Source organism: Anomalospiza imberbis, chromosome Z, assembly GCF_031753505.1.
Source record: "Anomalospiza imberbis isolate Cuckoo-Finch-1a 21T00152 chromosome Z, ASM3175350v1, whole genome shotgun sequence".
NCBI classification, from domain to species: Eukaryota; Metazoa; Chordata; class Aves; order Passeriformes; family Viduidae; genus Anomalospiza; species Anomalospiza imberbis.
Genome location: NC_089721.1, coordinates 59,504,616 through 59,530,401, shown reverse-complemented (window position 1 = coordinate 59,530,401; position 25,786 = coordinate 59,504,616). Strand labels below are relative to the sequence as shown.

The 25,786-nt window shown below is 42.2% G+C and overlaps 2 protein-coding genes and 1 long non-coding RNA gene across 4 annotated transcripts in view; 1 reads left to right on the top strand and 2 right to left on the bottom strand.

The window, feature by feature from the left end:
* Positions 1–7,461, bottom strand: part of RNF38 (ring finger protein 38) — a 110,233-nt gene extending 102,772 nt beyond the window's left edge. The window contains exon 1 of one of the 2 annotated variants that reach the window (XM_068176737.1): positions 6,834–7,461. In XM_068176737.1, the coding sequence (XP_068032838.1) occupies positions 6,834–7,359 (526 nt within the window). In that variant the 5' untranslated portion in view covers positions 7,360–7,461. The remainder of the gene's footprint in view (positions 1–6,833) is intronic. The other variant, XM_068176738.1, reaches the window with a different exon arrangement.
* The window catches only part of GTF2H2 (general transcription factor IIH subunit 2), a 459,966-nt gene that overhangs the window by 122,381 nt on the left and 311,799 nt on the right, over positions 1–25,786 (top strand). The window lies entirely within an intron of this gene.
* Positions 19,788–22,861, bottom strand: LOC137464709 (uncharacterized). The gene is made up of 3 exons (XR_010994380.1): positions 21,265–22,861; positions 20,295–21,039; positions 19,788–20,129 (listed from the first exon to the last, which is right to left on the bottom strand). It is a non-coding gene; the product is annotated as an uncharacterized lncRNA (long non-coding RNA).

Genomic DNA, 25,786 nt, shown 5'->3' with positions numbered 1-25,786 from the left:
AAAAGTGATGCCATGGAAAAGATATATACAGAAAGCCTGCACACGCTAAAAAAGCAGATAAACACATTTTTTATGGAAATTCAAAAAATCATTTTAGACTATTGACTTGTAGGTATGGAGGAAAAAAATCCACCACAATCCAGATCCCACAAACATTTGCACAGGCTCTTAATGAAAGCAGAAGTATCCATGTGCCTGAAGTCAAAACTTCACCAAGCAAGAACCCAAGCAGAAAGTAAACATAAATCTCCGGTACTTTCACTCCGGAACCTGAATATACTTTAGGTGCCATGCAGTAAAAGATAAAGAGGAGAAAACTTTCAGCTGTGCTGAAAAAATAGGCAGCAAAAGTTCCCTAACTGTGTGTTGCTGTTCCATGGTGCAGGTTCAATCACACGGCACGGCACAGGAGCTGTTCCGAGTATTCTCTGACAGACCCAACTATTCTGTACAAACAGCTAATGTTTCTAGTCTTACTTCATGGTTTAATAGCCATTCCTTGGGCTCTTACACAACTAGAAGTCATGCAAACAAACACAGTGCATGGCTTTTAGCAATTTTTAGACTATTTAAGGGGAATATTCCTAAGAGGGAATTTTCCAGGCAGGCAGATTATGAAGTATTTTAATAAGATTCACAGAATTCATAGTTTACTCCTCCACAGGCTGGCAGAAAACTTATAACATCACTACCTTCCTTGTACCCTCCTTCCAGAAAATGTGCAAAAGCACAAATAACATTTTTTTGAAGTAGAGATTGGTAGTGTTACAGGAAGAAATGCAATTCCACTATTCTTAAAGGATATCAGAAATGATCATAAACACCTTCTAACAGTTTAAGCAATATTCTTTACTGCTACTGGCTGCACACGCTTGTACTACAGTCACGTGCCTTACACAGAAGAACAGAAATTCAGTTAAAGACTTAATTAAGTTTTTCAGGGGGTTATTTTGCTGGAATTTTCTTCTTGTTGTTTGCAGGGGGTTTGGTTTAATTTGGTTTTTGTAATTTAAATGCTAGATTATGTTTCCTTTAATATTTTAATTTCCCATTTGGGATTGTCCTAGGAGCTGGTGACCAAGCTCAAATGCTTAGAGATGTGGATTTTGAAATACTGCAATGAAGGCTGGTTATTATAACAGCCCATGGTCGAGAAAACCACACCAGATGCCAGACAATGCAGCAAGCAACACAGATTATCTGTCTGGATGCAGAACCCCAGTCATTACAAAAGACATTAGAGAAACATCTTGACACACTTTCCCACCCTGAGACTGATAACAGATGTTACTTTTTCATACATCGTGGTGGCAAAGGGCTTGCATGAGAGGGATGATGCAGAGACTCAACCTAAACACAGTGCCAGGGATAATGGGAACTCAGGAGCTTAGAGCTGGGAGGCCAGGCTCTCCATTGAGAAAATCCAAAGAAGTGTTTTTAGAATGAACATTTGGAGCATGTGTGTGCATTTCAGAAGCTCAGAAAACACTATATATCATGCTTGCTTAAAATAGTTGTGAAAATACCTATTACTTACTATTTAAAAGACTTCCTGCATCTTTGGACTGATGACCAAAGGAAGAAAATTAACTCTATTCCAGCCAAAACCAGGGCACTGAAAAATTCGTAACATTCTCTCTTATTCTGGTACCATACCTTCCTGTTAATCCATCCACATCTTGCATTACATTAACAGTGACAACCCTTATGTTTAGATGACACATCTCCATTTGAACTTCTAATATGAAGCAGATGTCATACGAGATCGTTTAAAATACCTAGGGTGCAAGAACTAACAAAAAAGCTGCAAAGCTATCAGTTGAAAAAGATTTAAAGCCTATCTTTCTCAGGGAAAAAAAATAAAGAAAAAAAAAGTGGTTAAAAATATTCTGTCTGCATGTGGATTTCATTTAGCCAAGATAATTTGTGGGTGAAAAAAGGGCTGTATAAGCAGCAAAACTAAACATTAAAAGGCAAAGAAAAAAACTCTGAACCCCATCTTTATTTTTTAATTGAACACAGCTTTTCCAAGAATTTACAGTGTTCTCAATCATGCTTATTAATATTCTTTAAAGCAGTTTCTCATTTTGACCTTTCTGTGACAAGGCAAATATATTTCTCAAGCTCAGTATTTTGAAGATTTAGACCAAAAGGATAATTTAGATCATTTCATAAGCAGATATTACAAAGCAGAGCATGCATTTCCAAATTAAAGACATATCTCTGGTCTTCTTGCTATTATTAAACTGAAATTTGTACTTTAGAGAATATTCTGAATTTTTAATTTCCATGCTTTTGCATATTTACATCTAAAATATGCCAGATTAGGCAAGGATTAAGTTGTTCATACTCTGTGAACTACAATCAAAAGAACTGCATATTAATTTTATATTCTATATTTTCTTTGAAAAAATTTTGTTTCAGTCTCACACTATCCTTAAATACTTATGCTGGGGGCAGGGGATGGCAGTATATTAACACTTGCTAGCATCCACTTCAGCTGCCTTGATACTGGCACCTAAAAGGCACACCTCCAAAGAACAATTTCAGGCCATAAAATCATAATTTCAAGTTTCTGTAAATATTACAAGTTAAAAGTGAAATAAAAATACAAAAGTGATAGTCATAGAGCATGGCTTAAAATAAATGCACCTTATCTGAAAATAATTGTTAAGGAAGTACATTTGCATTTATTTTCCAAATAAATCTGATAAATATGCAACTCATGTCTCTTATAACTAGCTTCTTGAAACAAACATTTACTATATGTCTGTTAACATTAAATCTGTAATTACTATAATCTATTCAAAGTACAACTAATTTATGTAAAAACATACCCTCCTATCTTCCTTTGTAATTCAAAAGTAGCAAAACTAACATACCAACATTAAAATAAATAATTCTGATATGCTAAAGGTAATTGCAATCTCGTGTCCAAAACAGAATATGTTCAAACACGCAAAGTAACAGATTTACAATATTGTGCTAATTCTAACCAAGAAGTACCATCAAGCCATTTCTTTACATCACACTTTGACCAAATTAAAATGGAGATGCTCTAATGATAGTTTTGGGTTTCGGTGGGGTTTTTTTGTTTGTTTTTTTTTTTTCCTTTAATCTATCAAAATCAATTGCAACTCTTGAGAAGTCTCCACATACTGAACATGTTTCACTTGTTCCTACCAAGAAGCTATCTTTCCATCTCACTTTATTTCATATGGTTATAAAGCTGTGAAGGCATCACCATGTCATAAATAAAAAAACTAGTGTCTACCACCAGGCATGCCAGAATTAAATATTACTCTCACTGTAAAGCCACATTAACTGCTCTTCAGTTCGAGAACAAAACCACAAATACCACACAGAGATGGTATAACTATGTACAACTGCTAAAAGCACAAAAAATTATATGTGTCAATATGAACATACAATTCTACTACAACTGCTCAGCATATACAGAATTAAGAAGAATCACTAATAATTCAGCTTTCTACTGCACTTAACTGACACCTCATATAATCTTCACAAGAAGTCCAACTCCGCACATTTTTACAATCGGCTAGGCTTGAAAACTGGCACTAATCCTTTCAACAGAAATTTCAGCTTCTCCATACTGAAAGACTTAGCAAATGCAGTTATCTGCCAAAATAAGCACCTTTCACTACCTCTCTTAATATAGGACTTAACCTCATGTGCACCTTAAAAAATAACTAAACTAACTAAAGACTTAGCAACAGAAAGAGAAAAAGCAATATTAAGTAGACTTAGCAAAGTTCATCTGATGACATCCAAAGAGCTGATATGAATAACAAAGATGTTTAAGAGAAAAGCTGTTTTTCGCCAGTTCCGGACATAACACCGTGTGTTAAATACAGCACAACTTTCAAAAGCCATCTTTCCTTTCCAGAAATGAGAATGTCAATACAGACCTAAAAAAAAAAAACAAAACAAAACAAAACAAAACAAAAAAAAAAAAAAAAAAAAAAAAAAAAAAAAAAAAAAAAAACCCACAAATGAACAAAAGGCAAAACCCAAACAAACAATCAAACAAACATACAAACAACAACAAAAAAAAAACCCTAGGAATTTCCACTGGAGACACACTTTTCCTAGCTGACAACCTTTCTTCTAGGTGAGTTACTCTTTTTTCACCAAGGAGATACAGGTACCCCAGTGGAGGCAAAATACTTTATGGACAGTGAAATGCCTTTTAAGATCAGGATCAATCTTCTAAATGAAGTAAAGAATCATCAGCATTTCTAGTCCAGTATCCTTTCACATTCGACAGCCATGAATGGAGAAGTTCCATTCTGTTGACACATACTGGAAAAAAACACAAAAGAAACAACACCAAAAGAGACCCAACCATCACTGAACATTTTTCTGCTGGGAGAAACGACATAGCAAACATTCTCCCAACCTTGCATGTAAAGTACAGCAATTTCACCGCCCCTTGACGTTTCAAGATTAGAACACAATACAGGTTTTTATCAAAAGTTAATATATTAGGATCAAGAGTACAACTAAGAGGATGCTTAGCAAAACAATCCAAGTTCGGCCCTGATGCCTGAGGTGAGATTTTCCCTTTGGTGACATGTAATTGACTGAAAAAGGTAGACCTTCACGAAGAGTCTTTCCCTTTGGAGAAAAGCAAGCAAAGAAACAAACACTCCTCATGCCCAATCTAGAAATCTCCTGGATTTGTCTGTAAATTATGACACTATTTCAAAATCAGAAGATGAATCACATATCATACTATCTGAAAATGTTTTATGTATTTTTTAGACAACTACTACTTACAAACATTAACCTGCTACTGTGACTTAAGTATACTGTAAAATTTAACCTTTCAATGTGCGTGTCTGCAAGAGCTCTTTTGAGCAAAATCGTTTTGCTATTGCAAATTGCCATTAAACACAGGACTTTCAAGGGCTTTTAAACACAGGAATTATACTAGTGAATACCAAAACTTCAGAACAAACCCCAAAAAGCCTCTTTCTGGAGAATAAAAAGCCCAGTATTCCTTAATCCAACATTAAGGTCTTTGTACGCTAGGCCTGTGATGAATATATTATATGGTAAAGTTTACCATTTTCTCTACAGTGACTTTCCAAATCAAGCAAAATACAAAAGCTTTTATCTCCCAACAGTAGCATACTAGGTCAATTTGTCTATAGGATTGCTAAGAGCTTAAGAAGATTAAGAGAAGTTTTGAGATCAGGCTTTAAGATAAGGTTCTCATCTATACCAGAAATGTCCATGCACTTTAAAAAAAAAAAAGGTGAAATAGAGTTTCATCAGACAAAACCTCCAATTCCAAATAATGTATACTGGAAAAGTATTTTTCTCCTAATTTATTTTATTTGGGAGGCCTGGGAGAGACTAATGTGGCCCATGTACTGCGTGGTCTCAGGACATAGCTGCTTTTGAATTATATAATACAATGAAAAAGTAAAAATTCAATTTCTCCCTCAACTTTCTGCATTGTAATCCTTTACTATGTTATCAATCACGAATTTCAAGAGGAGCTTGTCTATAAAACCTACTTCATTTTAGAGCAAGATTTCTATCATTATAAACACCCAAGTGCCCAGGACATAAGCACTACTAAAAACACATTCTAAGAAAAGACTTAATTAGACACCTCATTTCTTCACCCTCCAGGCCCAAAGAACAATGTCTTGTTTTCTGACCTTCTCCCACACCACTTCCTAATTAGTAACTTCATATACGCATAAACAACTTAACTCTGGCTGCCATTCACAAAGAACAGCTCAGGAAAACATCTAAGGCCCTGATCCCAAAACCACACAGACACGCGTTTAAATATAAGCATGTGGGAAACTCCAGCACAGCCTGGGAAGCGGCTCTTGTGTTTGACTATAAACAAGCACATCAACCCATATGTGTTAGGACCACAATCCTGAAATCATCGAAGCTTCAGGATGAACGAACCACATGTTCAAAATCAGCTCCTAAGAGGGACCCAGCTGTGGAGCGGTTTCTAAGAGGAAATCCAAAAACACGTCTGTGGAACTGACGACGAGAGCCCCCAAAGACACTCAACGGGGGTCTCACAAGGCAAAAGTCTGACTTGCAATCAGTATTTTGGAGCACCGCGAAAGAACTTGATGTGACCGGTCACTGTGCTCCGTGAATTCCCGCAGTTACCGGGAGCCCGCTGCGAGGGGCGGAGCCTGGCTCCGGGCACGGATACGGACACATCGCCCCTTCCCTCTCTCTCACACACACTCATACACACACACACACAAATCTTTCCAGGAGCGGGGCTCGGCTGGCAGGCTGCAGAAGGCCGGCGGCCGCTGCGTAAGGTTGGAAGGGCGGCCGAGGCCCCGACGCTGCCCCGGGCACATCAAAGTGTGATAAGACGCAGGCGAGAGGGCGAGCGAACACAGTGCCCCGCACAGCGCAACCCCTGCGGCTGCACCGGCAGGCAGGGGCACTGGGTTGGGGAGCGCCGGCGGCAGCAGCGCGACAGCCGGAGGAGCCCGCCCGAGAGCCAGCTGCCCGCGCTTCGCACCGCCGCATCCCGACCGACCGTCGGGGAAAGAGCCATCGCCGCGCCGGGCACTCCGCTGCCGGCCGGGCGGCACATGACCTGCCGCCAGCCACCGCCGCGATTCGCCTCGCCGCGCTCAGAACAGCAGGAGTTTGCCCTCCCTCGCGTCCCGTCCCGCCTGTGGCCCCCACCCGGGACGGACCCCGGGCGCTGCGGAGGACAACTCCGCGGCCCTGCGGGCCGGCGGCGCTACCAGCCGGGGGCGGGACACCCGGACCCGCTCCCAGTCCCCCGGGGCCCCTCTCCCGCTCACCTGGTGGCGGGGCTCTGGAGCCCGGGGCGCCGCGGGGTGCGCCGTGCGCGGCGGGGCTGCCCCGGCCCTGGCTCCGCGCTCCCGCCTCCGGCAAGCTCGGCCCGTGGAGGGGCGGCGGCGGGCAGAGGGCGGCGGGCGGCGGTAAGCGACCGGAACCGCCGCTCATGGCGAGTCCCGGGAAGCCGGAGCAGGAGCGGACCCGGGCGCGGGTCTGGGGGAGTGCCGGGAGAAGGGAGGCAGCCGAGGGGGAGGTGGAGGCGGCGACGGTGGCCCCACCAGCGGGGGAGGAGGCAACGGAGGAGGCGGGGGGCGGCGGAGGGGAGGAGGAGAAGGCAGGCAGGAAGGGGGCGGCGGAAGAAGCCACCCATCTGCCTCTCCGGCCCGCCTCGCCGGCCTGACGGAGGTGCCGCTCGCCGCCGCTTTCCTCGCCGCGGGGAGCAACGCCGCGGTCCCGCTGGCGGGCATGGGCATGAAAGCCGGCGTCGGGCTGCGCCCCGGGGGCTGCCGAGCGGCCGGCCACCGGCATCGCTGCCCGCTCTTGCCGGCGCCGCGGCAGCCGCCGCCCCAAGAGCAGCCCCACCGCGGGGACGGCGGAGCGGTCAGCGCCAGCGGGGACGCGTGGGTGGCATGGGCAGAGTGGGGAGCCTCCGGCCGGTGCCCAGCCGCGCCGGCCGCTCCAGCCGCGCAGCTGCTTACTGCTGCCGCCGAGGAGGAGGAGGAAGTCTCTCCGCCTGCTTCCTCCCTCCCTGCCTCCCTCCTTCCCTCCCTGCCTCTAGCCCCAGCGGCCCGCCGGCAGTCCGGCGCCTCCCCAAGGCCTCTCGCCGCCCGCAGCAGCGCTGCCGCAGGGCGTGACGACCCGCGGGGCGCGCACAGGCGCGGCCGCCCCGCACTGCGGCGGTGCCCGCTCGGGACAGCGGGAGCGGGGTCCGTACCGGGACCCCCGGCGGGCTGCAGCCCTCCCCGAGCAACCCTTGCGCGCAGAGCCCGGAACCATCCTCGCCCTGTCCCGTGTTCCGTCTCCGCGGGCAAGGGCACCGCCGCGGCCCTTCGCCCTCGCTGTCCGGCTCCGCGCCCCCCAGTTGGCACGGCGCTCCGGGGGCGGGGGGCAAAGGTTGCCATCGACGGGTGAGCCGGCCCCCACAGGCACGTGTAAGGAGCGGGGACCGCCCCACCCTGGCGTCAGCGGGAGGCGGTGAATACCGATCACTCAAAGGGACAAAACGCGCCTGGTAGTTTATATGCAAGAGTCAAGGATGTCGGTAAAGGGATAGGTTAAGGACAGGGATGTCCTTAAGCTGTCACGGACACACCGGTTTCCTTGTCAGACGAACAGGATTCTAGCAAATCTATTGGCATGAGAAGACACCGGGAACGCAGCCAAGACGCAGCTAAGAGTTTCTCTGAAAGTGAGAGAAATGCCTCTTGTGCGTGCATCCATGCGCCTCTGCGATGGGGAGAAACAGCTGCATGTGCGGAGTGAGCCCAGCGGGTTTGGCTCTCAGGAAGAGTGGAATAGTGGGGAAAATGACGCATGCATTAACAAAGAAAATGCATAGCGAGATTTACTAACCAGAGGAGTGAACTTGCTGTCCTCAGTGGAACAGCAGTAATTCTCTGAGATCTAAATGTGCAGAGAGAGAATTATTTTGCACATCACAGCAGTGCTGCCTTCTCCTGTGCCATGCTGTGTGTGGGAAATGTTTCTACAAATCCTGTATTTTCCTGCATTGCCCCACTGAGCCAGTCTTTTCCCTCACTTAATGTCATTTGGTTGAGGTTTTCATCCAACGTGGGAGCAGGTGACCATGACTCCCCAGAGGATTAACAACTCAGGTTTGTAGCAGATTATTGATGAGATTCTTGTGTCCCAACAATTTTTTAACATCATTCAAAACCTTTCTTGATTTGTTTATTAAAGCTTCATGGAGTGTTTCATGTCTCCAGCCCTGAAATCAGAAACAACTTCAACAGCTCCTGTCTCCTGATTCTGTGAAACATAAGGGTCTGAAGTACTTTCCTTACACTTCCCCTTTCCAAGGTGTCTACACTTCTTTCAGATCGCTGTTCTCTGGCATACACATGCAGCCTGCATGAAGCTCTTGGCAGTTCACAGGTGGCAGAAAGTGATGAACAGAGCCACTATTGCTTTTGTAATGATTCATTTTTCACTCACTTCCTGGATGGGAAGTTGCTTTAAAACTACTCCCATATTGAAGATAATACTTAAAAGTGCATTGTGGCACAGACTTCTTTTTTTGTGAGCCCTCCAAAAACGGCAACTTTGAATACTAATTATACACTACAGGAAAAGGTGTGAAAATAGCACCAGTCCTTCAGCTAACACAATCTTTCTAATCTTTTTGTATGTAGATTATCTTCCAGAAATAAACAAAGAAAAGCTATTTCTACAGTATGAAGTTACTTCAGCTGTTAGTCTAACACACACTCCAGACTAGAGGCTGTCTGGAAGTTCAGGAAGGCTGTTTCTGTGCAGTTTGGGACAGGAGTATTGCAGACATAACCTGACAGTTGCGGTGCACTGCACTTCATTTTCTTCTGGAGCTTTGGTGTTCCATTTTCCTGTTAGTTCTAAATTTAAATAAAGCCTTTTCAAGATAACATCATTGCAAAAGCTAGATACAGATTTTTTTTTCCTGGAGTCACTTTACTCAAGTATGATAAGAGATACCTTTAGTCTAATACCCTATTAGTTAGGGTAAGTGCCACATTTGGAAAACAGGCAAGCTTTTAGCAGTGTACAAAAACCCTTCAGATCTGCTTAAGGTCTTCAGGTACTTAAAGACAAGGTTTTGTCTAAGGTTTAAAACAGCTGTTAACTCATTTTTCTGAACAGAAACATACTGCTGGCCATCCAGAATTACACTCCTTGGTAGTTTATAACAAGTAGATCCAGGGAAAAGCTATAAAAAGCACTTTTTTTTTTCTCCTTTGTTGTGATTCTTGTTAGAAAGTTTACAAACTTGCAATGCTGCCTGAAAAAACAGTAAAAAAATAAAGTCTCGGTTTCCATACCTCTCCCAAAGGTCTGGAAGAATCAGTTGCAGGTGTGATTTTCAGGGTTCTTATTGTGATACAGTGTTGAAAACTGTGGGATTAGATGTATTATTTCACTAAAAATTGAGAAAAGTTAAACATCCACTGTGCCCAGAGTATCTCTTAAAACCTGATAGCCTCTGAAATGGTGTTTAAGACTTTGCATATGCCAGACTTTGCAATGGGATGATTTCTGCCATGAATCCTTCATTATCTCTCTTTTGTTTCTGTTGGTGCTGCTGAAGTCCCTGATGATTAAAAAAAGAAAATTACTGCAAGTAAAGCTAGCAAGACTGAAAAAAACTGATTATAGACCTTGAAAATTGATATGATAAATGATCTGAGAAATGCCTCAGAGACACTGGGGACTATTCATCTGAAGAGGTGAGACAACCTGTAGCACAGGTCAAGTGCCCATGCAGCAATGCCCACAGCTGCAGCTGGAAACCACTGTGCAGCTGGAACACTGTGGTCTAATCACTGTCACTGAGATGTGGAAGGACAAATTGCATGGCTGGAGCACTGCATCAGGGGCTATAAACTGTTCAGAAGGGACAGGCAAGGAAGGAGGAGTGGGCAGCAGTGGGAGTGATGTTACCCTCTGTGTGGAAAATGGATGAACTGCAGAGAGCTGCCATGGAAAACCAGCAATGAACAGGTAAAATGGGTAAAAATTGGGGTCAAGCCAACAAGGGAAACCTCATGGTTGATGTTTACTACAGGCCACCAGACCTAGAGGAGGATGCTAATGAAGTGTTTTTACTTCATCTACAGGAAGATTCATATTCCAGGCTCTGATCCTGCTGCAACTGCTCTGACATCTGCTGGGAAAGTAGCACAGCAATTTCTGTCTCCTGTAAGCAGGCCAGGAGACTCTTGGAGTGCATTGAGGTCTTAATCCAGGTGATAGCGCAACCAGAGAAGAAACTTTACCACAATAATAAGAATAACAAGGACTTCTGCAGGTATGTGGTCAGAAAAGGAGACCAAAGAAAATGTAAGCCCCCAATAAATAAGACAGGAGAACTGGTCTCCTGTCAGACAGAAAAGGCTGAGGTACTCAACATGACAGAACCCATCATTAGTGACTGTAAAAAGAATTTACAAGATGTCTACATTCAGAATTGACAGGCTCTGGCTCTCAGTGCCTCTGGAGGTTGCATTTCACTCTTAGGCATATTTAGCAAGAAGTAGACAAATTATTTATTCATCTACCAAAACCAGAAAACACAACTATAGAGACACTGATTGCACTGTGATATTTATCTCCTCGATTGACAGAGCTACATATTTCATTGATGCACATGGTTTTTTTTGGTTTTTTTTTTTTTTTTTTGCTTTGACATGCTGCATTACTTTGGTGAAAAGAAAGGATTCTGCCAACAGAGCGGGAGAACATCCGTCTCTGTTAATGGAGAACCTGTACTGAGTTTCCTTCTTTTCTCCAGTGAGACCCCAACACGTGAATTAGCATTTCCATGTGAATATCCATGCGTACAGAGAAGCAAATCTAGGATGAGGTGGCAAACATTGACATTGCTTGTTTTGCCTACTAGTCTTTGAAGGCTTTGTTATTTACAAACTTCTGGAACTAGTGTGGGGTTCTCAAAGCCAATTCATTTTGGTGGGTTAATTTAGGTTCAGACTGAGGCTCCTGTTGGTGTTTGGTGAATGTCTATAATGGGGGGAGAGGATGTTGATGTGTGTGCATAAGCATATGTGAATGTCCACATGTACAGTCTGGATAGCCATTTTCCATCCAGAATGAGTGTATGAAGAAACAAACCTCCTTGTGAATGCAGAAGGAAAAACTCCAGGCAATTCCAGAATCTATTTTTCAAGGAATACAGAGGAAGGAACTAAAAGAAGACTTTGTGGTAAACTATTGGCTGACATATGAGCAAAGAAGCTGATAATTTATCCTTCTTGTGCTTAGGCAAGTATGACTTTATATTACGTAAGAATACACAGGTAATGACTATTTTATTGTATTCCTTGGGGTGAATTAAACATGTGTTTTTACTTAAGTATGAAGAGGTCTAATGGGAAGTACCTTGGACACAGTGGGAAGTACCTTGGACACAGTCTTCCTGTAACTGATGGTTCTCCAAGGAGTCTACAAAGATGCAGCATGAGCTGAATCTGTATGTACACTTGCACCTGCACCCACCAGATGATGCTCCATGAGGTACATGGAGCACCTCAGCAAAGCATTGGGTTAATTCCCCAGCATCAGCTCTGTCTACCAGAGTGGCCCCTGACCATTTGAATTACATGATCCTGCAAGATAACACTGAAGCATTTCTTTCCTCATCAGCAAGGGAATCTTCACTCCTTTGTAAGGTGGTTGATCTGGTTTTGGCATTCCTGCTTCCAGTCAGTTAAATCAGTTCGGTAGTTAAATCTTGTGAACTACACCAGGTAATTCCTCTGTCACAAGTTGCCATTGCTGAGCTATTTCCGTTTGAATTTCTCCTTCATGACAAAAAATACTTTTGGTTTGATCAGGGGAAATCCTCCACATGGCCATAGACTGGTTGTTTAGGACTAAGGTTATGCAGATGCAACCATGAGGTATGTACATAGTTCTGTGGGCTAGTAGAATATATTGTCTGCTGTGACTTTCAGATGGATGAGACAAAAAGACCCCTCAGGTGCATTCAGTCAACATGTGGAGACAGTTAAGCAGTGAAGTGTACAATAGGTTAAGTGTGCTGTGTCTTACCCAACTTCTTAATGGTTCTCTCTGTGGACGGCCCTGTTTCTTTGGTAAAATAATTTCCAGAGCAAGACGCTGCTTATATCTTAATTAAAGGAGGCATGACAAGGTTCTAAAAGGAGACTCCCTCACTGGATGACATGCATGCAATACAATTAATATTTTAATTTCTCTTTGACTGAGATGCCTTTCCCTCTTGATCAGTACAACCCTGTCATACCTCAAAACAGTAGATTTTCTGGATGATTTTGGCCAAACAAATGCCTGTCGGAACTCACCCCTGGTTGGGGTGAGCCCGTAAAGGTGGAAAAGTCTCTCCTCCAACCCGTGTCTCCAAAGAAAGACTCAGTTGTCTTCAGTCGTCCGGTCTCAAGGTAGTTTATTGTACGTTATCTAAAAGATTTTCTCCCTGAGCTGCTGTGGTCCGTTCAGCAGTCAGGCAAAGACACACTCTGACACCCAGGGGGCTGGTGCCCTCTTTTATATCATACATTACATATTAGATGTTTGCAGTTTTTCCCCAATGCCTATCACCTATGTTGAACAGTGACTTTCTACTCTAAACCAATCTGTGAGTGCCAACATCACCAAGAACATGGAGGTTAGGGAGAAGAGGGAAAAAGGACAGGGCACGCCCAAGTCCCTCCATCTTAGAACTTCTGACCCCCATGTACAAAACTCAGACCCCTCTGTACAAGGCCTAAAACCCCCTGTACATCACTCAAAAATTCTTCCTTTCACTTTGTGACTACTTCTACTATAATATCTAAACTTTTGTGATTTCTTGTTCTTCCTGCAAGGTTGGTAAATTGTTCCATGGGTCAGGTTCAAAGCCACAGGGGTCTGTGGCTGCATTCCAGGGTCTCAAATGCTTCTGACCTGGGCCCAGAACATCCAAGAGTGTCCAAGGGACATTCTGGGTTCCGACAAATGCCTTTTTGCCTGAGGCTGCTGGAATTACTGTCAGCATGTTACTGGTCTGCTCTTCCACTGAGCCCTTTCAAAGCCACCCTGCTAACCAGATGAAAGGGACACACTGGAGGACCATAACTCCTTGATTAGTACCTAAAACAAAATATCATTTGTGACTTTATCTGCCTGGCTTATGAGTAACATAATATGATAGCAGCTGGTGCTGAAACAGATTGAGCAACTCACACCCCTGTGATGTTTGTTAGATGTTTGTTTGCTGGTGTTTGATTTGCAGCAGCCTAGAGTGACTGATAGTGCAGGGCAAGGTACTTCAGTAACAGACAGCAGATAACAGATAGATCATGAGTCTGCATGCTGCAGAACTGGGAGCCTGCAAGTTTCTGAGAGGGTTTTGTGACAGAATACACAATATATCCAGACAGTGAGGAACAAATACTCCCAAGCAAGAGATTTCGCTTGTGTATCAATAAGAATACAAATCTTCAAGGGTCTCCAAAGGTCAATTTCCTGTTTCAGTGGTCAATAATATATCAAAAGAGAGTCCAGAATCACTGCATCAGACATATTTTTCACAAAGATGAAAGAACCTTGCTGAAATCAGAGACATTGAGAGTTGGCTGTGAGGATTGACACAAGGGGGAGAGCTCAGTTAGTGGTCCACCTTTGTAGAGGCAAGAAAGACATCAGACTCATTCAATGTTTGTATAGTGTCTGCATCTCACATCATCAAGTCCAGGAGACAAAAGAAAATGCAACTGTTGTGGTCCTGAATCAACTGCGTTGGGAAGGTGTTGGTGATTGAATTAATTAAAATTCCTGCAGAAAAGTGCTTATCCCATAAACATCTGCCTGGCCAAGTCATCATAATGTATTAGTGTAAATAACCTCACTTCAGGCTACAAGTAGATCTGACAGTAGCTGTCCACAGTGAGAAGGGCCATGGGTACATCTAGAGCAATAGACAGGATGGAGAAACAGGTCATCCCAGTGTGCAGTGGAAGGAGGTGAAAGAAGGGATGAGGTCACCCACAGGTATGATTTGGGCCATTTGATTTGTTTGTGACATATAGCCAAAAGATTCCTGAAGATAAGCCCATCTTTGAAATCAGTCCTTACTGAACTGGGACCAGAGAACCTCAGTCATTTGTACTGGGCACTTCATAAAGAGCATCAGGGGACCCATGAGGTGCACAAACCCTTGTTGGGGTTTTTCACTGATCTAAGGCATGGGCAAGCAAAAAGGCAGAGCAAGGACAGGTGAGTGCCTAAGCCACAATTTTTCCAGACTCAGGATCACCATTATGATTCCCATATTTGAAACTTGGGTGAAAACCTAGCATCAGCTTAAATGGGAACAGCAGCACCAGCATTTCATTCCCTGTGTGTGACATATACCTGAAAGACCTTCACTGAGTCTAGGGAAGAACAAGGTCGTAAAACTCTCTCTGGCCATAGATATATGCAAGGATTCTAGCTGGAAGGTCAGGATGATGGTGCCCAAGGTGGCGAAAGAACTCTCTAGCCCAGCTAGGAGCCCCCAAATCCAACGTAGCATGTACTTGATAACATCTTCCATTCCACAAGCCTTGCTGTACCTCACTGCCTGTAGAGAAGATGCAAATGTCAGGAGCTTGATACTGGAACAAGATCCAGAATCAATTCAGACAGTCCTGAAGGAAGAGAAATTTTAGGAAATCTTCTTCAATTGGATTGAATAAGCCATACTCTGGAACTGCTGCTGTGCTGGCCATGTCTTCTGCAGGTCAAGAAACTATGAGACTTCATGTTGTGTCCCAGCTGTTTCCAGTCTGTAACCCCCACTGTCCACCCCAATTCTTCTCTTCTACAATTCAGGAAGATTTACAGCATGGAGGACATGAAGCCCTAGGGTATTGTGGTACAACATTCTAGCACAAACCAAATCTCTCTCCTATGTGACCCCAGCAAGTCAACTAGATTCTACTAGTATGTATTTTTCATCTCTGCTCTCACCTAATTTCTGATGCTATGTGAAGACCTTATTCTCAGTGAGAGACTTCAGAACCTGTGCAGCTTTACCAAATGGAGCTCTCTGAAGCAACTTAAAAATGTACAGGGACTTCCTCTGGGTTGCAGGAAGTACTGGAGAATTATTTGATTTGCAGCAGAAGAACTGAAAAAGAGGCAGGAGATGTCAAGGCTAGATGGCACAAAGAATGAACTACCAGATTTTTATCAGGTGATGTTCAGTTTTTGAACTAGCTTCCAATAAATCTAGTGGGTTTTTTTTTTTTTTTTTGAAGACTCCAAAATTGGATGAGATTGTTTTCCTGAGAAAATTCTAAGATAAGCACTAGTCTAAAGGTTCAATATTGACGTACTTGGAAGCCAAAGTTGAAGACAGAACTGAGGTCTAAAGTGACCACCTCTGGTTTGTAAATCTGCAATGTGTTCACTAACTAATGGAGGTTAATTTATTGTGTTGACAAGCAGTAGCTGGGGGACAGCTATAGGCATTTGCTCCTCTATATTTACTTCTCTGATCAAACCTGCAGAGCTTTCTAGAGTTATGCATATGACCACAGGAATTCCTGGCCTTTTTCTTGAAAGAATTGCATAGCAATCCTACTAATAATGAGATATACTCCTGCTGTGTGCATACATAGATATGGAAATATATATATGCACTTACAGCTACATGTGTACACAAATACACCCAGAAGCATAAAAGGATGAAGCAAAGATATGTAGGAACTTCATAATATCTGAAAACTTCTCTGTAAATAAGATGACAGTTCCTTTTTTTGTTAAAAAAAAAAAAATCCAAAACTTCTTTTGCCAGTATGTAGTCATAATCACTGCTAACTGGGTCATAAATTCCACTCTGCTTATTGCTGCTTCTTAGCTCATCACTAAAAATGGCCCAAGCAGATGAGTCCTGCTCTCTGCAAAATACAAATTCTGAATCTACACTGCTGGCTATAGCTCAATGCTAGGAACTCTAATGTTTTTCATGCTTTCACATGAAAGCATGAAAACACAGAAAAACATCAACCATGTGAGTGACTGCTGTTAGTCTTCATTTTGAAGATGGGGGCTGATTAATGCAGTGAAAGCTGCTTACTCCCACTCCTTCTTCGGTCCTCCATTCAGGCCAAGGAAGATCAAATTCAGATTTACTGAGGGGAAACTGGAAGTCATTGGACAACCCTCCTCACGTGACAAGTTTATTAGTCTTCCAAACATCAGAAGCAGAACTGCATTTTAATTGACTAAACATTAGAGGAGTAAAAAGGTCCAGATAGCTGGAAAATATTTATGAAGGAAATTTTAATTTATGTTTTGTACATTGGTGATGATTATAGGTGAAAGACACATGATGGAGCCTTGTTTTCTTAGAGCCTGCTAAGAGGAAGTGGTGAATGAGTACTTTGGTTTTCTTTGCTTGCCTGTGCAGACTTTGCTTTACTGATTAAACTATTTTTATCACAACACATCATTTTTCTGCCTTTAAGCCTTCTGATTGTCTTTCCCATCCCACTTGATGGGAGGGGTTATGTGGGGTTTAGCTGCCAGCTGGGGTTCGTCCATCACAATCTGTCCATCAGTAAGCTCCTGCCATGGTTTCTGAGGTGGGGAGCTTTCAAACAAAGCAGAAGAGCCATAAGACATGCATATATGCCTTTTTTCCCCTTCTTTTTCTCTGATGTTGCTAATTTTAACTTTCAATTCAGCCCTGTAATTTCTAAGCAGCAACTGTGGCTGTTGTCTGTAGACACTTCTGGAGCTATGTTGACAGTCTGGCAAACCACTGGTTCCAGATTCTTCAAGCAATGTCAGAGGTGTTTTCCTGGGTAAAAACACAGGTCCAGACTACAAAGTAGCATCCTCTCTTGCTTCTCCTGGTGAACAATGGCATGCACTCACATCTTCTTTATCAGCATTATTGGTTCAATCCCTTCACATGTGCAGGGGACCCTGAAATCTAGCACTTGTGGCACAATGATCTGTTGAGCCTTGAGGCTCAGTGTGAGTGTTAAAGAAAATTCCACAAGTAGCTCCATGTACCTAATGGGATTACTTACTCAGGATTGACCAAGAGGGTGTTCTATAGGCCTGCCTACCTTTATAAAAAGTAAAATATTTAGATAGAAATGCTTAAATGTCGGCATGACTCAGGCATCAAAGTCCTCTTCCGAGATGTTAAGGACCAGATCTTAAATGGCTGTCATGTGCCAAGCTGAGATTTGAGCGTGATTGTGCCAAGAAGGAGTTCATTACACTTTCTAGATTAATGCACAGCATAAAAATTATGCCCTTCAGGAGTCTCACAAGACTTTGTGAAACTGGCATTTTCAAAGTAAAAAAAAAACAACAAACAACTTTCTACTACTTCTTTTCATTGTTATCTATTCATTATCAGTATTTTTAAAATCTATATAGGACATCCATTCAGCAAAACACTGTTAAATGTTTACCATCTCCAGAAATCATGCTTTGAGGAGCTGTAACAAATGGAATTAATACTGTTAATTAAATATTTAATGCCTTTAAACAGATTGAAAATTCAAGGCATGATCAAACTATTAATTACAAAACCCTGCAAAAATGAGCAGTGCTAAAATTTGGGAATTGGTCTTTGCTAGCCTCAGCATTATCATGGAATCACAGAGTGGCATGGGTTGGAAGGGACCTTAAAAGATTATCTACTTCCAACCCTGTACACCATGGGCAGCAATGCCACCCACTAGATTATGGTGCTTAGGGCTACATCCGACCTGGTCTTGGGATGGGGCATCCATAACTTTTCTGGGCAATCTGTTCCAGTTCCACACTACCCTCTGAAGAAAGAATTCCTTCCTACCATCTAATATAAATTTCCCCACATGCACGCTTTAAAAAAAAAAAAAATTAAAGTTCCGAAACATTTCCCCTTGTCCTATCATTACCTACCTGTGTAAGTTGCCATTAGAAGTGTGGTCTGCCCACCACTGATCTTTCCTTTGGCCCTGTGCAGAAGTACATTGCAGCCCTGTCTGTCACTATGAGATGAGGTTTTTTCTCACAGACCATTAACCTTCTTCATCATATATGATGGACCTGCTCTGGGTGTGAATAGTGGTTTCCCCACCCCCCTACCGTTTTGAAAAAAAAAAAGCTTATTGACAGCATATTTGTCAGTTTTTACCACTAGTACACAAAACCTCAATTATCTTGTTAAAAATATTAACTACACAATGCAAAACATCTGCATTGTCTTAATCATCAGAGATACTTTTACACTTTCATTGAACAGAGAACATCTTGGAGGGAAAGAAACATCGTGACATTTATACATAGCTGCTCAGCTGGCACTGGAAGCTGTGCAAAACACTTTGCACTTCCTCTCCACCACCTTCACACTCCTTATTAAGGATGAGTGTTGATTATGCTGGTATGATTTCCCTTGGTACCAGGTACTGCCTTTTCCCTGTTTCTTTCTGTTTCTGGATTCTAATTTTTTTTAATACCTGCTGTTGATTTCAACACAATGTTGTGTGGGCCTTCAGCATATAAAAAAGTCTTGTGGGTGCCTTTGGTGGAACTGTACTTTTCCTTACGTGGGAGTCCAGAGATCAATTAATGAAATTATACTAAATGGGAGGCTGAATCAGAAATATTATTGAACATGAACAAACCTATATATAGAAGTATATAAAGCTATTATGTACTTTCCTCTATGATGGTCAGACTTTACCTAAGCCAATTAAACTTTTATGGCTACATTTTCTTCAGCAATAGAGTAGAAATGCCTTAGACTGTGGATTATACCTTACAGGAGGCTTTTGAAGCCACCCTGTTAGTTGGATGCTGTAGTAATAGAAATTAAGATCTTCGGTGCATGGCAGTTCACAACCCCTTGCGGTTTATGATAAACACAACCAATCAGCAAATCAAAGACTGGAATAAACCACAAACTTTTCTACAAGCTTGGTAAGCTGAAAATTTGCTTGAAGCAACAAATAGTTGTGAGCTGCCAGTGTTAGACAAGAGATCAGTTCTTAGAAGATATGTTTCCAAAACTGGTCTGTATGTTGGATGTAGTACCACAGAATGCAAAAGGAAGTGGCAAAAGAGGAGAGGACCTTATTGGTGAGGCAGTATTTTACCTGAGCCTAACACTGACTACAAGATAGACTCTTCACTCTAATAATAGCTACATTTATTCTACTAACAGCATTCAGTGGGGAAATGGGATATTTTGCTCAAATTTTAAACAGTTGGTCACAGTCTGGACTGGTATCTGCTCACAACCCTGGAGCAGATGCTGTCACATAAGTGGCAGTGGAGACTTTGCAGGAAATCATGCAAAGTGCCCTGAGCACTGGACTGATAACTGACTCTGCATAGTGCAGAGGCTTCCAGCTTCTCTATCAGTTCTTGAACCCCTTGGCATGTGAATGTTGTGTTTCTCAAAAATATGACTGCTTTTTCAAAGTGGACCTGATTTTTATTCATCGGGCCCTGGAATCTCAGGATTTCATGAAATCATAGAATGGTTTGGGTTGGAAATAACTTAAAGATTGCCTTGTTTCAACAATCTGGCATGGGCAGGGACACCTCCCAGGTGTCTCAAAGCTCTGTCCACATGGATGAAACAGGGCATCCACAACATCTATAGGCAACCTGCTCCAGTGCCTCACCACCCTCATGGTAAAGAATTTCTTCCTCATATTTAATCTAAACTTACTAGCTAAATCTACAATGTAAATTTACTATGTAATATGTAAACTTACTACGTAAATTTGAAGCCATCCTCTTTTGTCCTGTCACTGCATGCTGTTGTAAAAAATCCCTCTCCAGCTTTCCAGTAGGGCCCTTTTATGTACTAGAAAATTCTGTAAGATCTCCCTGGAGAACTCTCTTCTCCAGGCCTTAGAAATGCAACCCTCTCCGCCTGTTTTCATAGAGAACCTGCCCTGTCCCTCTGATAATCTTTGTGCCTCTGCTAGTCTCATTCCAACAGGCCTGATTATTTCTTGTGTTGGGGGTCTTGTGTTGCATGAGTCTAATGATTGCCTGGCAGTTTGCTGCTAGCTAGACTGACCTGTGCTCTTCTGCCCGATAGCTCAGAACCATAAATCTGAATCCACAGTTAGATCTTGTAGGAAGTCAGCTGGGAAACAACTCCAGGGCATATCTTTAGGTCAGGGATTCATTATTCACTTCACCTTCTCCCTGTAGGACACATCAATGAGAGGATTATTCTTCTAGCAAGAAAAGTTAAAGAGATGAAGTGTATTTCAGACTTTTGAAATAACAAGCTCCTAGACAACACATAATTTCAGACCAAGGACTAATTTGTTAGAGAACTGAGTTTTTAGGAACCTGAGAAGGTTGCAGATGTTTTCACTCCTTACTTGTATAAAGCCTATGCTTTCTAGAAGAGATGGTACTCTTTGCAAGCTGTTTCATTATCTGCCTCTTAAAATCACAAATGTCACCACCTATTTGAATGCTTGTCTTTCAAAGGAAGAAAGCCTGAAAAGGAAAAAAAAATTTATCCTGTTTAGGGCTGTAGTGCTGGTTTGAACTTTTTCTCATACATTATGGTTTTTGGAAGAGCGTGGTTTAGATGTTCAGGAGATGCTAAATGTTAGATTGAATTTTAGGAAAGTGAAGAATTTTAGATGTTGTCATTCTTGTGGGAATTTTTGCCATGCAGGAGCAGGCTGTCTTTAGAGAGTAATGATGATCAACAGTCACCTTGGTATTTGTCTTTAAATTTGGTCATTCCTGAGTTATTGTCCACCATTATCTGAATTTCTATCAACAAGATAGAGTCAATTTTTATAGATGCTTCAGGCTGGTCTTACTCCAAGATATTTCTTTTAGCTGGCCATAATTTCCATTAGGGCACTATTTCAGTACGTCAACCAAAAAAAATTCTTTTTACGTTTTCATTTTGTTCTGTTATTCTTTTTACCCCTACAGACTGTTTTTACACCTAGGCTTTTTCTCCTTGAGTACAAGTCAGTCAGAGGCCTTCCTGTCATATCATAGTAGCTAAAGAAGAAACTGAAATGTGTAGTGAAGCACAGAGTGAACATAAGAAGCTTTACCTGTTCAGTCTTGAATAAACTCTTGTACTAAATCTACTTGCATGAAAAGCAACACAGAAATGTTCCCCAAAATTCAGAGTTTGGCCAAAACAGCTCCTTCTCATTTTTGCATGAATTGACTTGATTATCTAATTACAGTAAAACACAGCACTGTTAGGCAACTTGCCTACACCAGGAGATAGTGTTTTCTCTTGCTCTCAATAAAACTGATTGGTCTGCTCACTTCTTGCAGAGGAAGTGACTTTATAGCCTGAGTGAGGGCTATCAGTACTTTTGTCCAAAATACAAAAGGAGAAGAAGGTACGCTGGCAGTTACTCATTAATCTTGTTCTGTGAGTTACACTTGCAATAGAAATGAGTGTGGTTTTAGAGACTGTAAATTGCAGGTAGCAAATTAGGCTGATTACAAACATCTGTTTGCATACAGATACCACTTTCTGGCAATGAGCAAAAAAAAGAAGTAACAAGTTGAGTGAAGTTTGGTAGCTGTTTGCCTGCTTGTGGTACTGGATCTCTTTTTGTGTTCATGTTCCAAATTTGAATAAATATTTAGATTCTCTCTCTAGTTATAAGAAAAAAAACTGGATAGAAAATGGCACAATATCTATGATTTTTCATATTGATACTTAGGATAGACCTGCAAGCTGCACAGTCTTTCAGAGAAAACAGGAAATAGTATAAGACCCTTAGGAATGAGAAATACATGTTGTTTAAATCATCCACAGTCTGGCACAAAACCTGCAGTACAGTTCCTTTTTTAATGTGTATACCATTGAAAATGATAAGCCAAGTCAATTTTGCAATATTGCTCTGTTTTAATACGCCCATGCAAAGTTTAAAACAAAACCTTCAATCCCCCAACAGTACTCCAGTCTTCCTCAGATGATTGTCACTTTACATAGAACCTCTTACACCTTTCTTCTAGAAAAATAGAATGTTCTCATAAGAATATTAATTTTTTGTTTCTCCTTCTAGAGCATTGGCTATTAAACACTACATACATTGCAGGTGAGATTTCTTTTTCTCTATCTATGTGAACAATATATTTTTTCCTAGTACTTTTGCAAAAACCTTTTGTTACAGTAATATAATCAATCAAATACTACTGCTGTAGATAACTTGGAGCAGTAAGAAGTTGGAACTTTTGCATTTTATCTTCTGAATGAAAATACCACTGCTTTCATTTATCAAATCCCTCACTTTCACCTTTGGAAAGTCCTCAGAAGGGTAACATCCTAGTCTCAGATTGTTATGAACAAAGTTTCCAGGTGTTCCCCAGAGAGGCGGGCAGGGCCTTCCTAGTTCCCATGGCAACACGGGAATGACTGCTGGCTACCGATATTGAAATGTTAATTAGTTAATTGCTCTGTTTGTTTTCTCTGAACTGCCCAAAGGTAACCTGCCTTCCCCCCCACCACGCTGACATTCTGGGACTAACATGCAAATAAGAAAACCCCCTGGGATCATGGCAGTATTTTTGGGGGGTAAAGACACCCCTAAATAAAAAAACTAAGCACAGTAGAGGGGGATAGACAAATGCCCTAGCTGAGGAAGAGGGAAACACAACCCGTGATCAACTTTTGTCTGTCACCATCACCTAAAGCGACTAGACTAGGGTGGGCTGGGGCAAGTGGAGACGTAACAGACTGAGAGCCCGCCCTGGGGCTACCATCAGGGAATGAGTGGAGATAGCTGTTGTTCTGGACTTCAGCAAAAGACTCTGCACACCACGCCTCCTCACCTTTTGGCCACCGTTGTGCCACAGGGATGAAGAAAAGTCCGCTGCTGTGCTGGACTTCAGTGACAGACGAAGAGACAAACAGCGGGGGCAAGCTCCGTTTGGGACCCCTGCCCAGCTGATCTTTTTAGCAAAAGAGCTGAACATTAATAAAGGCATAAGCCCTGTTCATTTCAAGATGCCTAGGTGGTGAGTTTCTTATTTTGATTTATCCGCTACCTTTTCCCTAGAAAAAGGAAAATTAGAACTTCACCTATTCTTTTTCCCTCTTAATTATAATCTGCTGGTTCTGTCTTGAAATATTCAATCTTAGAATTGAGAAATGATATTGCTAATGTCTATATGTGAGAGTGTGATTACTGATTTAGTTAAGAGCATATTTACCAATTATTGCCATGGAAATCAGCGCAGATCTGAAAGGACCACCTAAGGACTACTGCTGTTATTTGATTTTGGAAATTTTCTAATTTTTTTTTCATCATTCCAGATGGTGGTAGAAACTCTGATTGCTTCAAGGCTGCCAAAAATTAAATTGGAAAAAATGTGACCAATTCCTTGGTGTCAGCCTTTGCCCTGCACATTCTAGTTGCATTACTTCTGCTTAGGGTGGAAATGTCTGCTAGTGGTGACTTTGATCTTGAAAGCTGAGTGTGAGATTAATTTAGAAACTTTTTGCTAAAAGGTCTACCTTCATCTGTCCTACTAGTCTGGTTCTCACTGAGGTTCATGCAAACATTTTCATGAGTATGAGGAAGGAGGTTTCCAATGTGAGTTTTCTTAGCTAGTAAGTTACTTATTACACATTACAGATCTGTTAGGAAGAGCAAATTAAGGAGAGCTAGTTTGTAAGTAAAAAATTAACATTTCCCCTTCTGTCTTTTGAGATGAGAAAATAACTATGATTACTCAGCCAGGCTGGCAGAAAGGGCACAATGCCTGAGGAAGGGAAAAACGTTAAGGTCACAAGCAGTCAGACTGAGAGAAAGAAACTTGGAGCTTCTCCAAGCAGTTTGTAAACTGCTGTTTCTCCAAGATCAGACCTTCAGCTGGCACAGCCTAAGAACCCAGGATCTGGTGCTGAGGTAAGCACAATTCCTGAGGTAAGCACAATTCCTAAGTGAGGCCACCTGGTACTCTAAGGACACAGTTTTCCTCTCAGATTCATACTGCCATCCTGAGGACATGCAGTCCTTGCATGTCACTTGTGAGAGGAAGTTTTTAAAGGCAAAGTTTTTTGTGGAAAACTCTCTTTTAGAATGTGATGAGAAACCTGCACCATGAAAGGGATTGTGAGATGAGCTGTATCCTGTTGTGCTCACATTGCTGCAGAGAGGCAGACTGGCTACACACCAATCAGTGTCACTTTCCTTTCTTAATACTGAAAATACAGAGTTGTGCCATGCACACAGAGGCATAACAAACACTTCTCCACTCACAATGTTGAAAGAAATGTAGTCCTTTTACCCAGGGAGATTTCAAAGCTTACATCAGAGAAATTCTGTCATGCTTCTTCTGTTTGTTTTCCCTTACAGATTGATGGTATGAATTCTGTAGCTACTCTGACAGAAGATTTGCAAAATAACAGTGAAGACATAAGGATAAACACAACTCTATGACAGAAAATATGCCTGACCTTTAGTGATGTCAGCTGCCAGCATTGCCTCGTGGCTGACCACAGTAGCTGGACAGACTACAGGTAGTAAAAGTGGTCAGAGGTCTGCATTTCAGGCTGCTATTGACAATACAACCTAGGACAAACCATGTGTGAAAATTTCTTGTATGTGTCATTTCCAGTTAATAATTCCTGGAAACATGCTATTTCAAGTGCTCAAACTGAGCAAGAAAGCAGTGTCTCACCTCCACTTTATGTATTCTGAATATAGAAATTGCCATATATTGGAGTGCCAAGCAAATGATTTATAGTCAAGAGATGCCTTTGCTGATAAGCTTTGAGGTAAAGAACCCAGACTGGCACTGGTTCCTGGCTTAGGAGGCCTCATTCTTTCTGGCACCCTATCAAACTGCCCTCTGAAAAATTCAGTTATGCTTCTCTCAAAAGCCAGACTGGCAGCCTCTCTCTATCAGTTCTGGGGGCAGACACTGCTGGAACCTCACTGCTTCAGTGACCTTCCCAAATGTCTGTTCTAAACTTATTGACAGCAAGTCTGTATCCATTTGTGCTTAGACCAACATCAGGTTTCAGCTCAAAAACGTCCTCACCCAACACAGCATTTTGTAATCTGATATTTTTACACAAAGTAATCAAATGCTTTCAAGCCTTCTCTTAACCGGGAGAAACAACCATGCTCTTTTTGTCTTCTTTCAGAAGATCTGTGAGTCTGCCCAAAACCCTGGCTGTAGCACAGGGCAGTACAGGAGGTATTAGGAATTGTTGGAGACCAGGTTTACTTCAGGCTGTAAGCTGAGG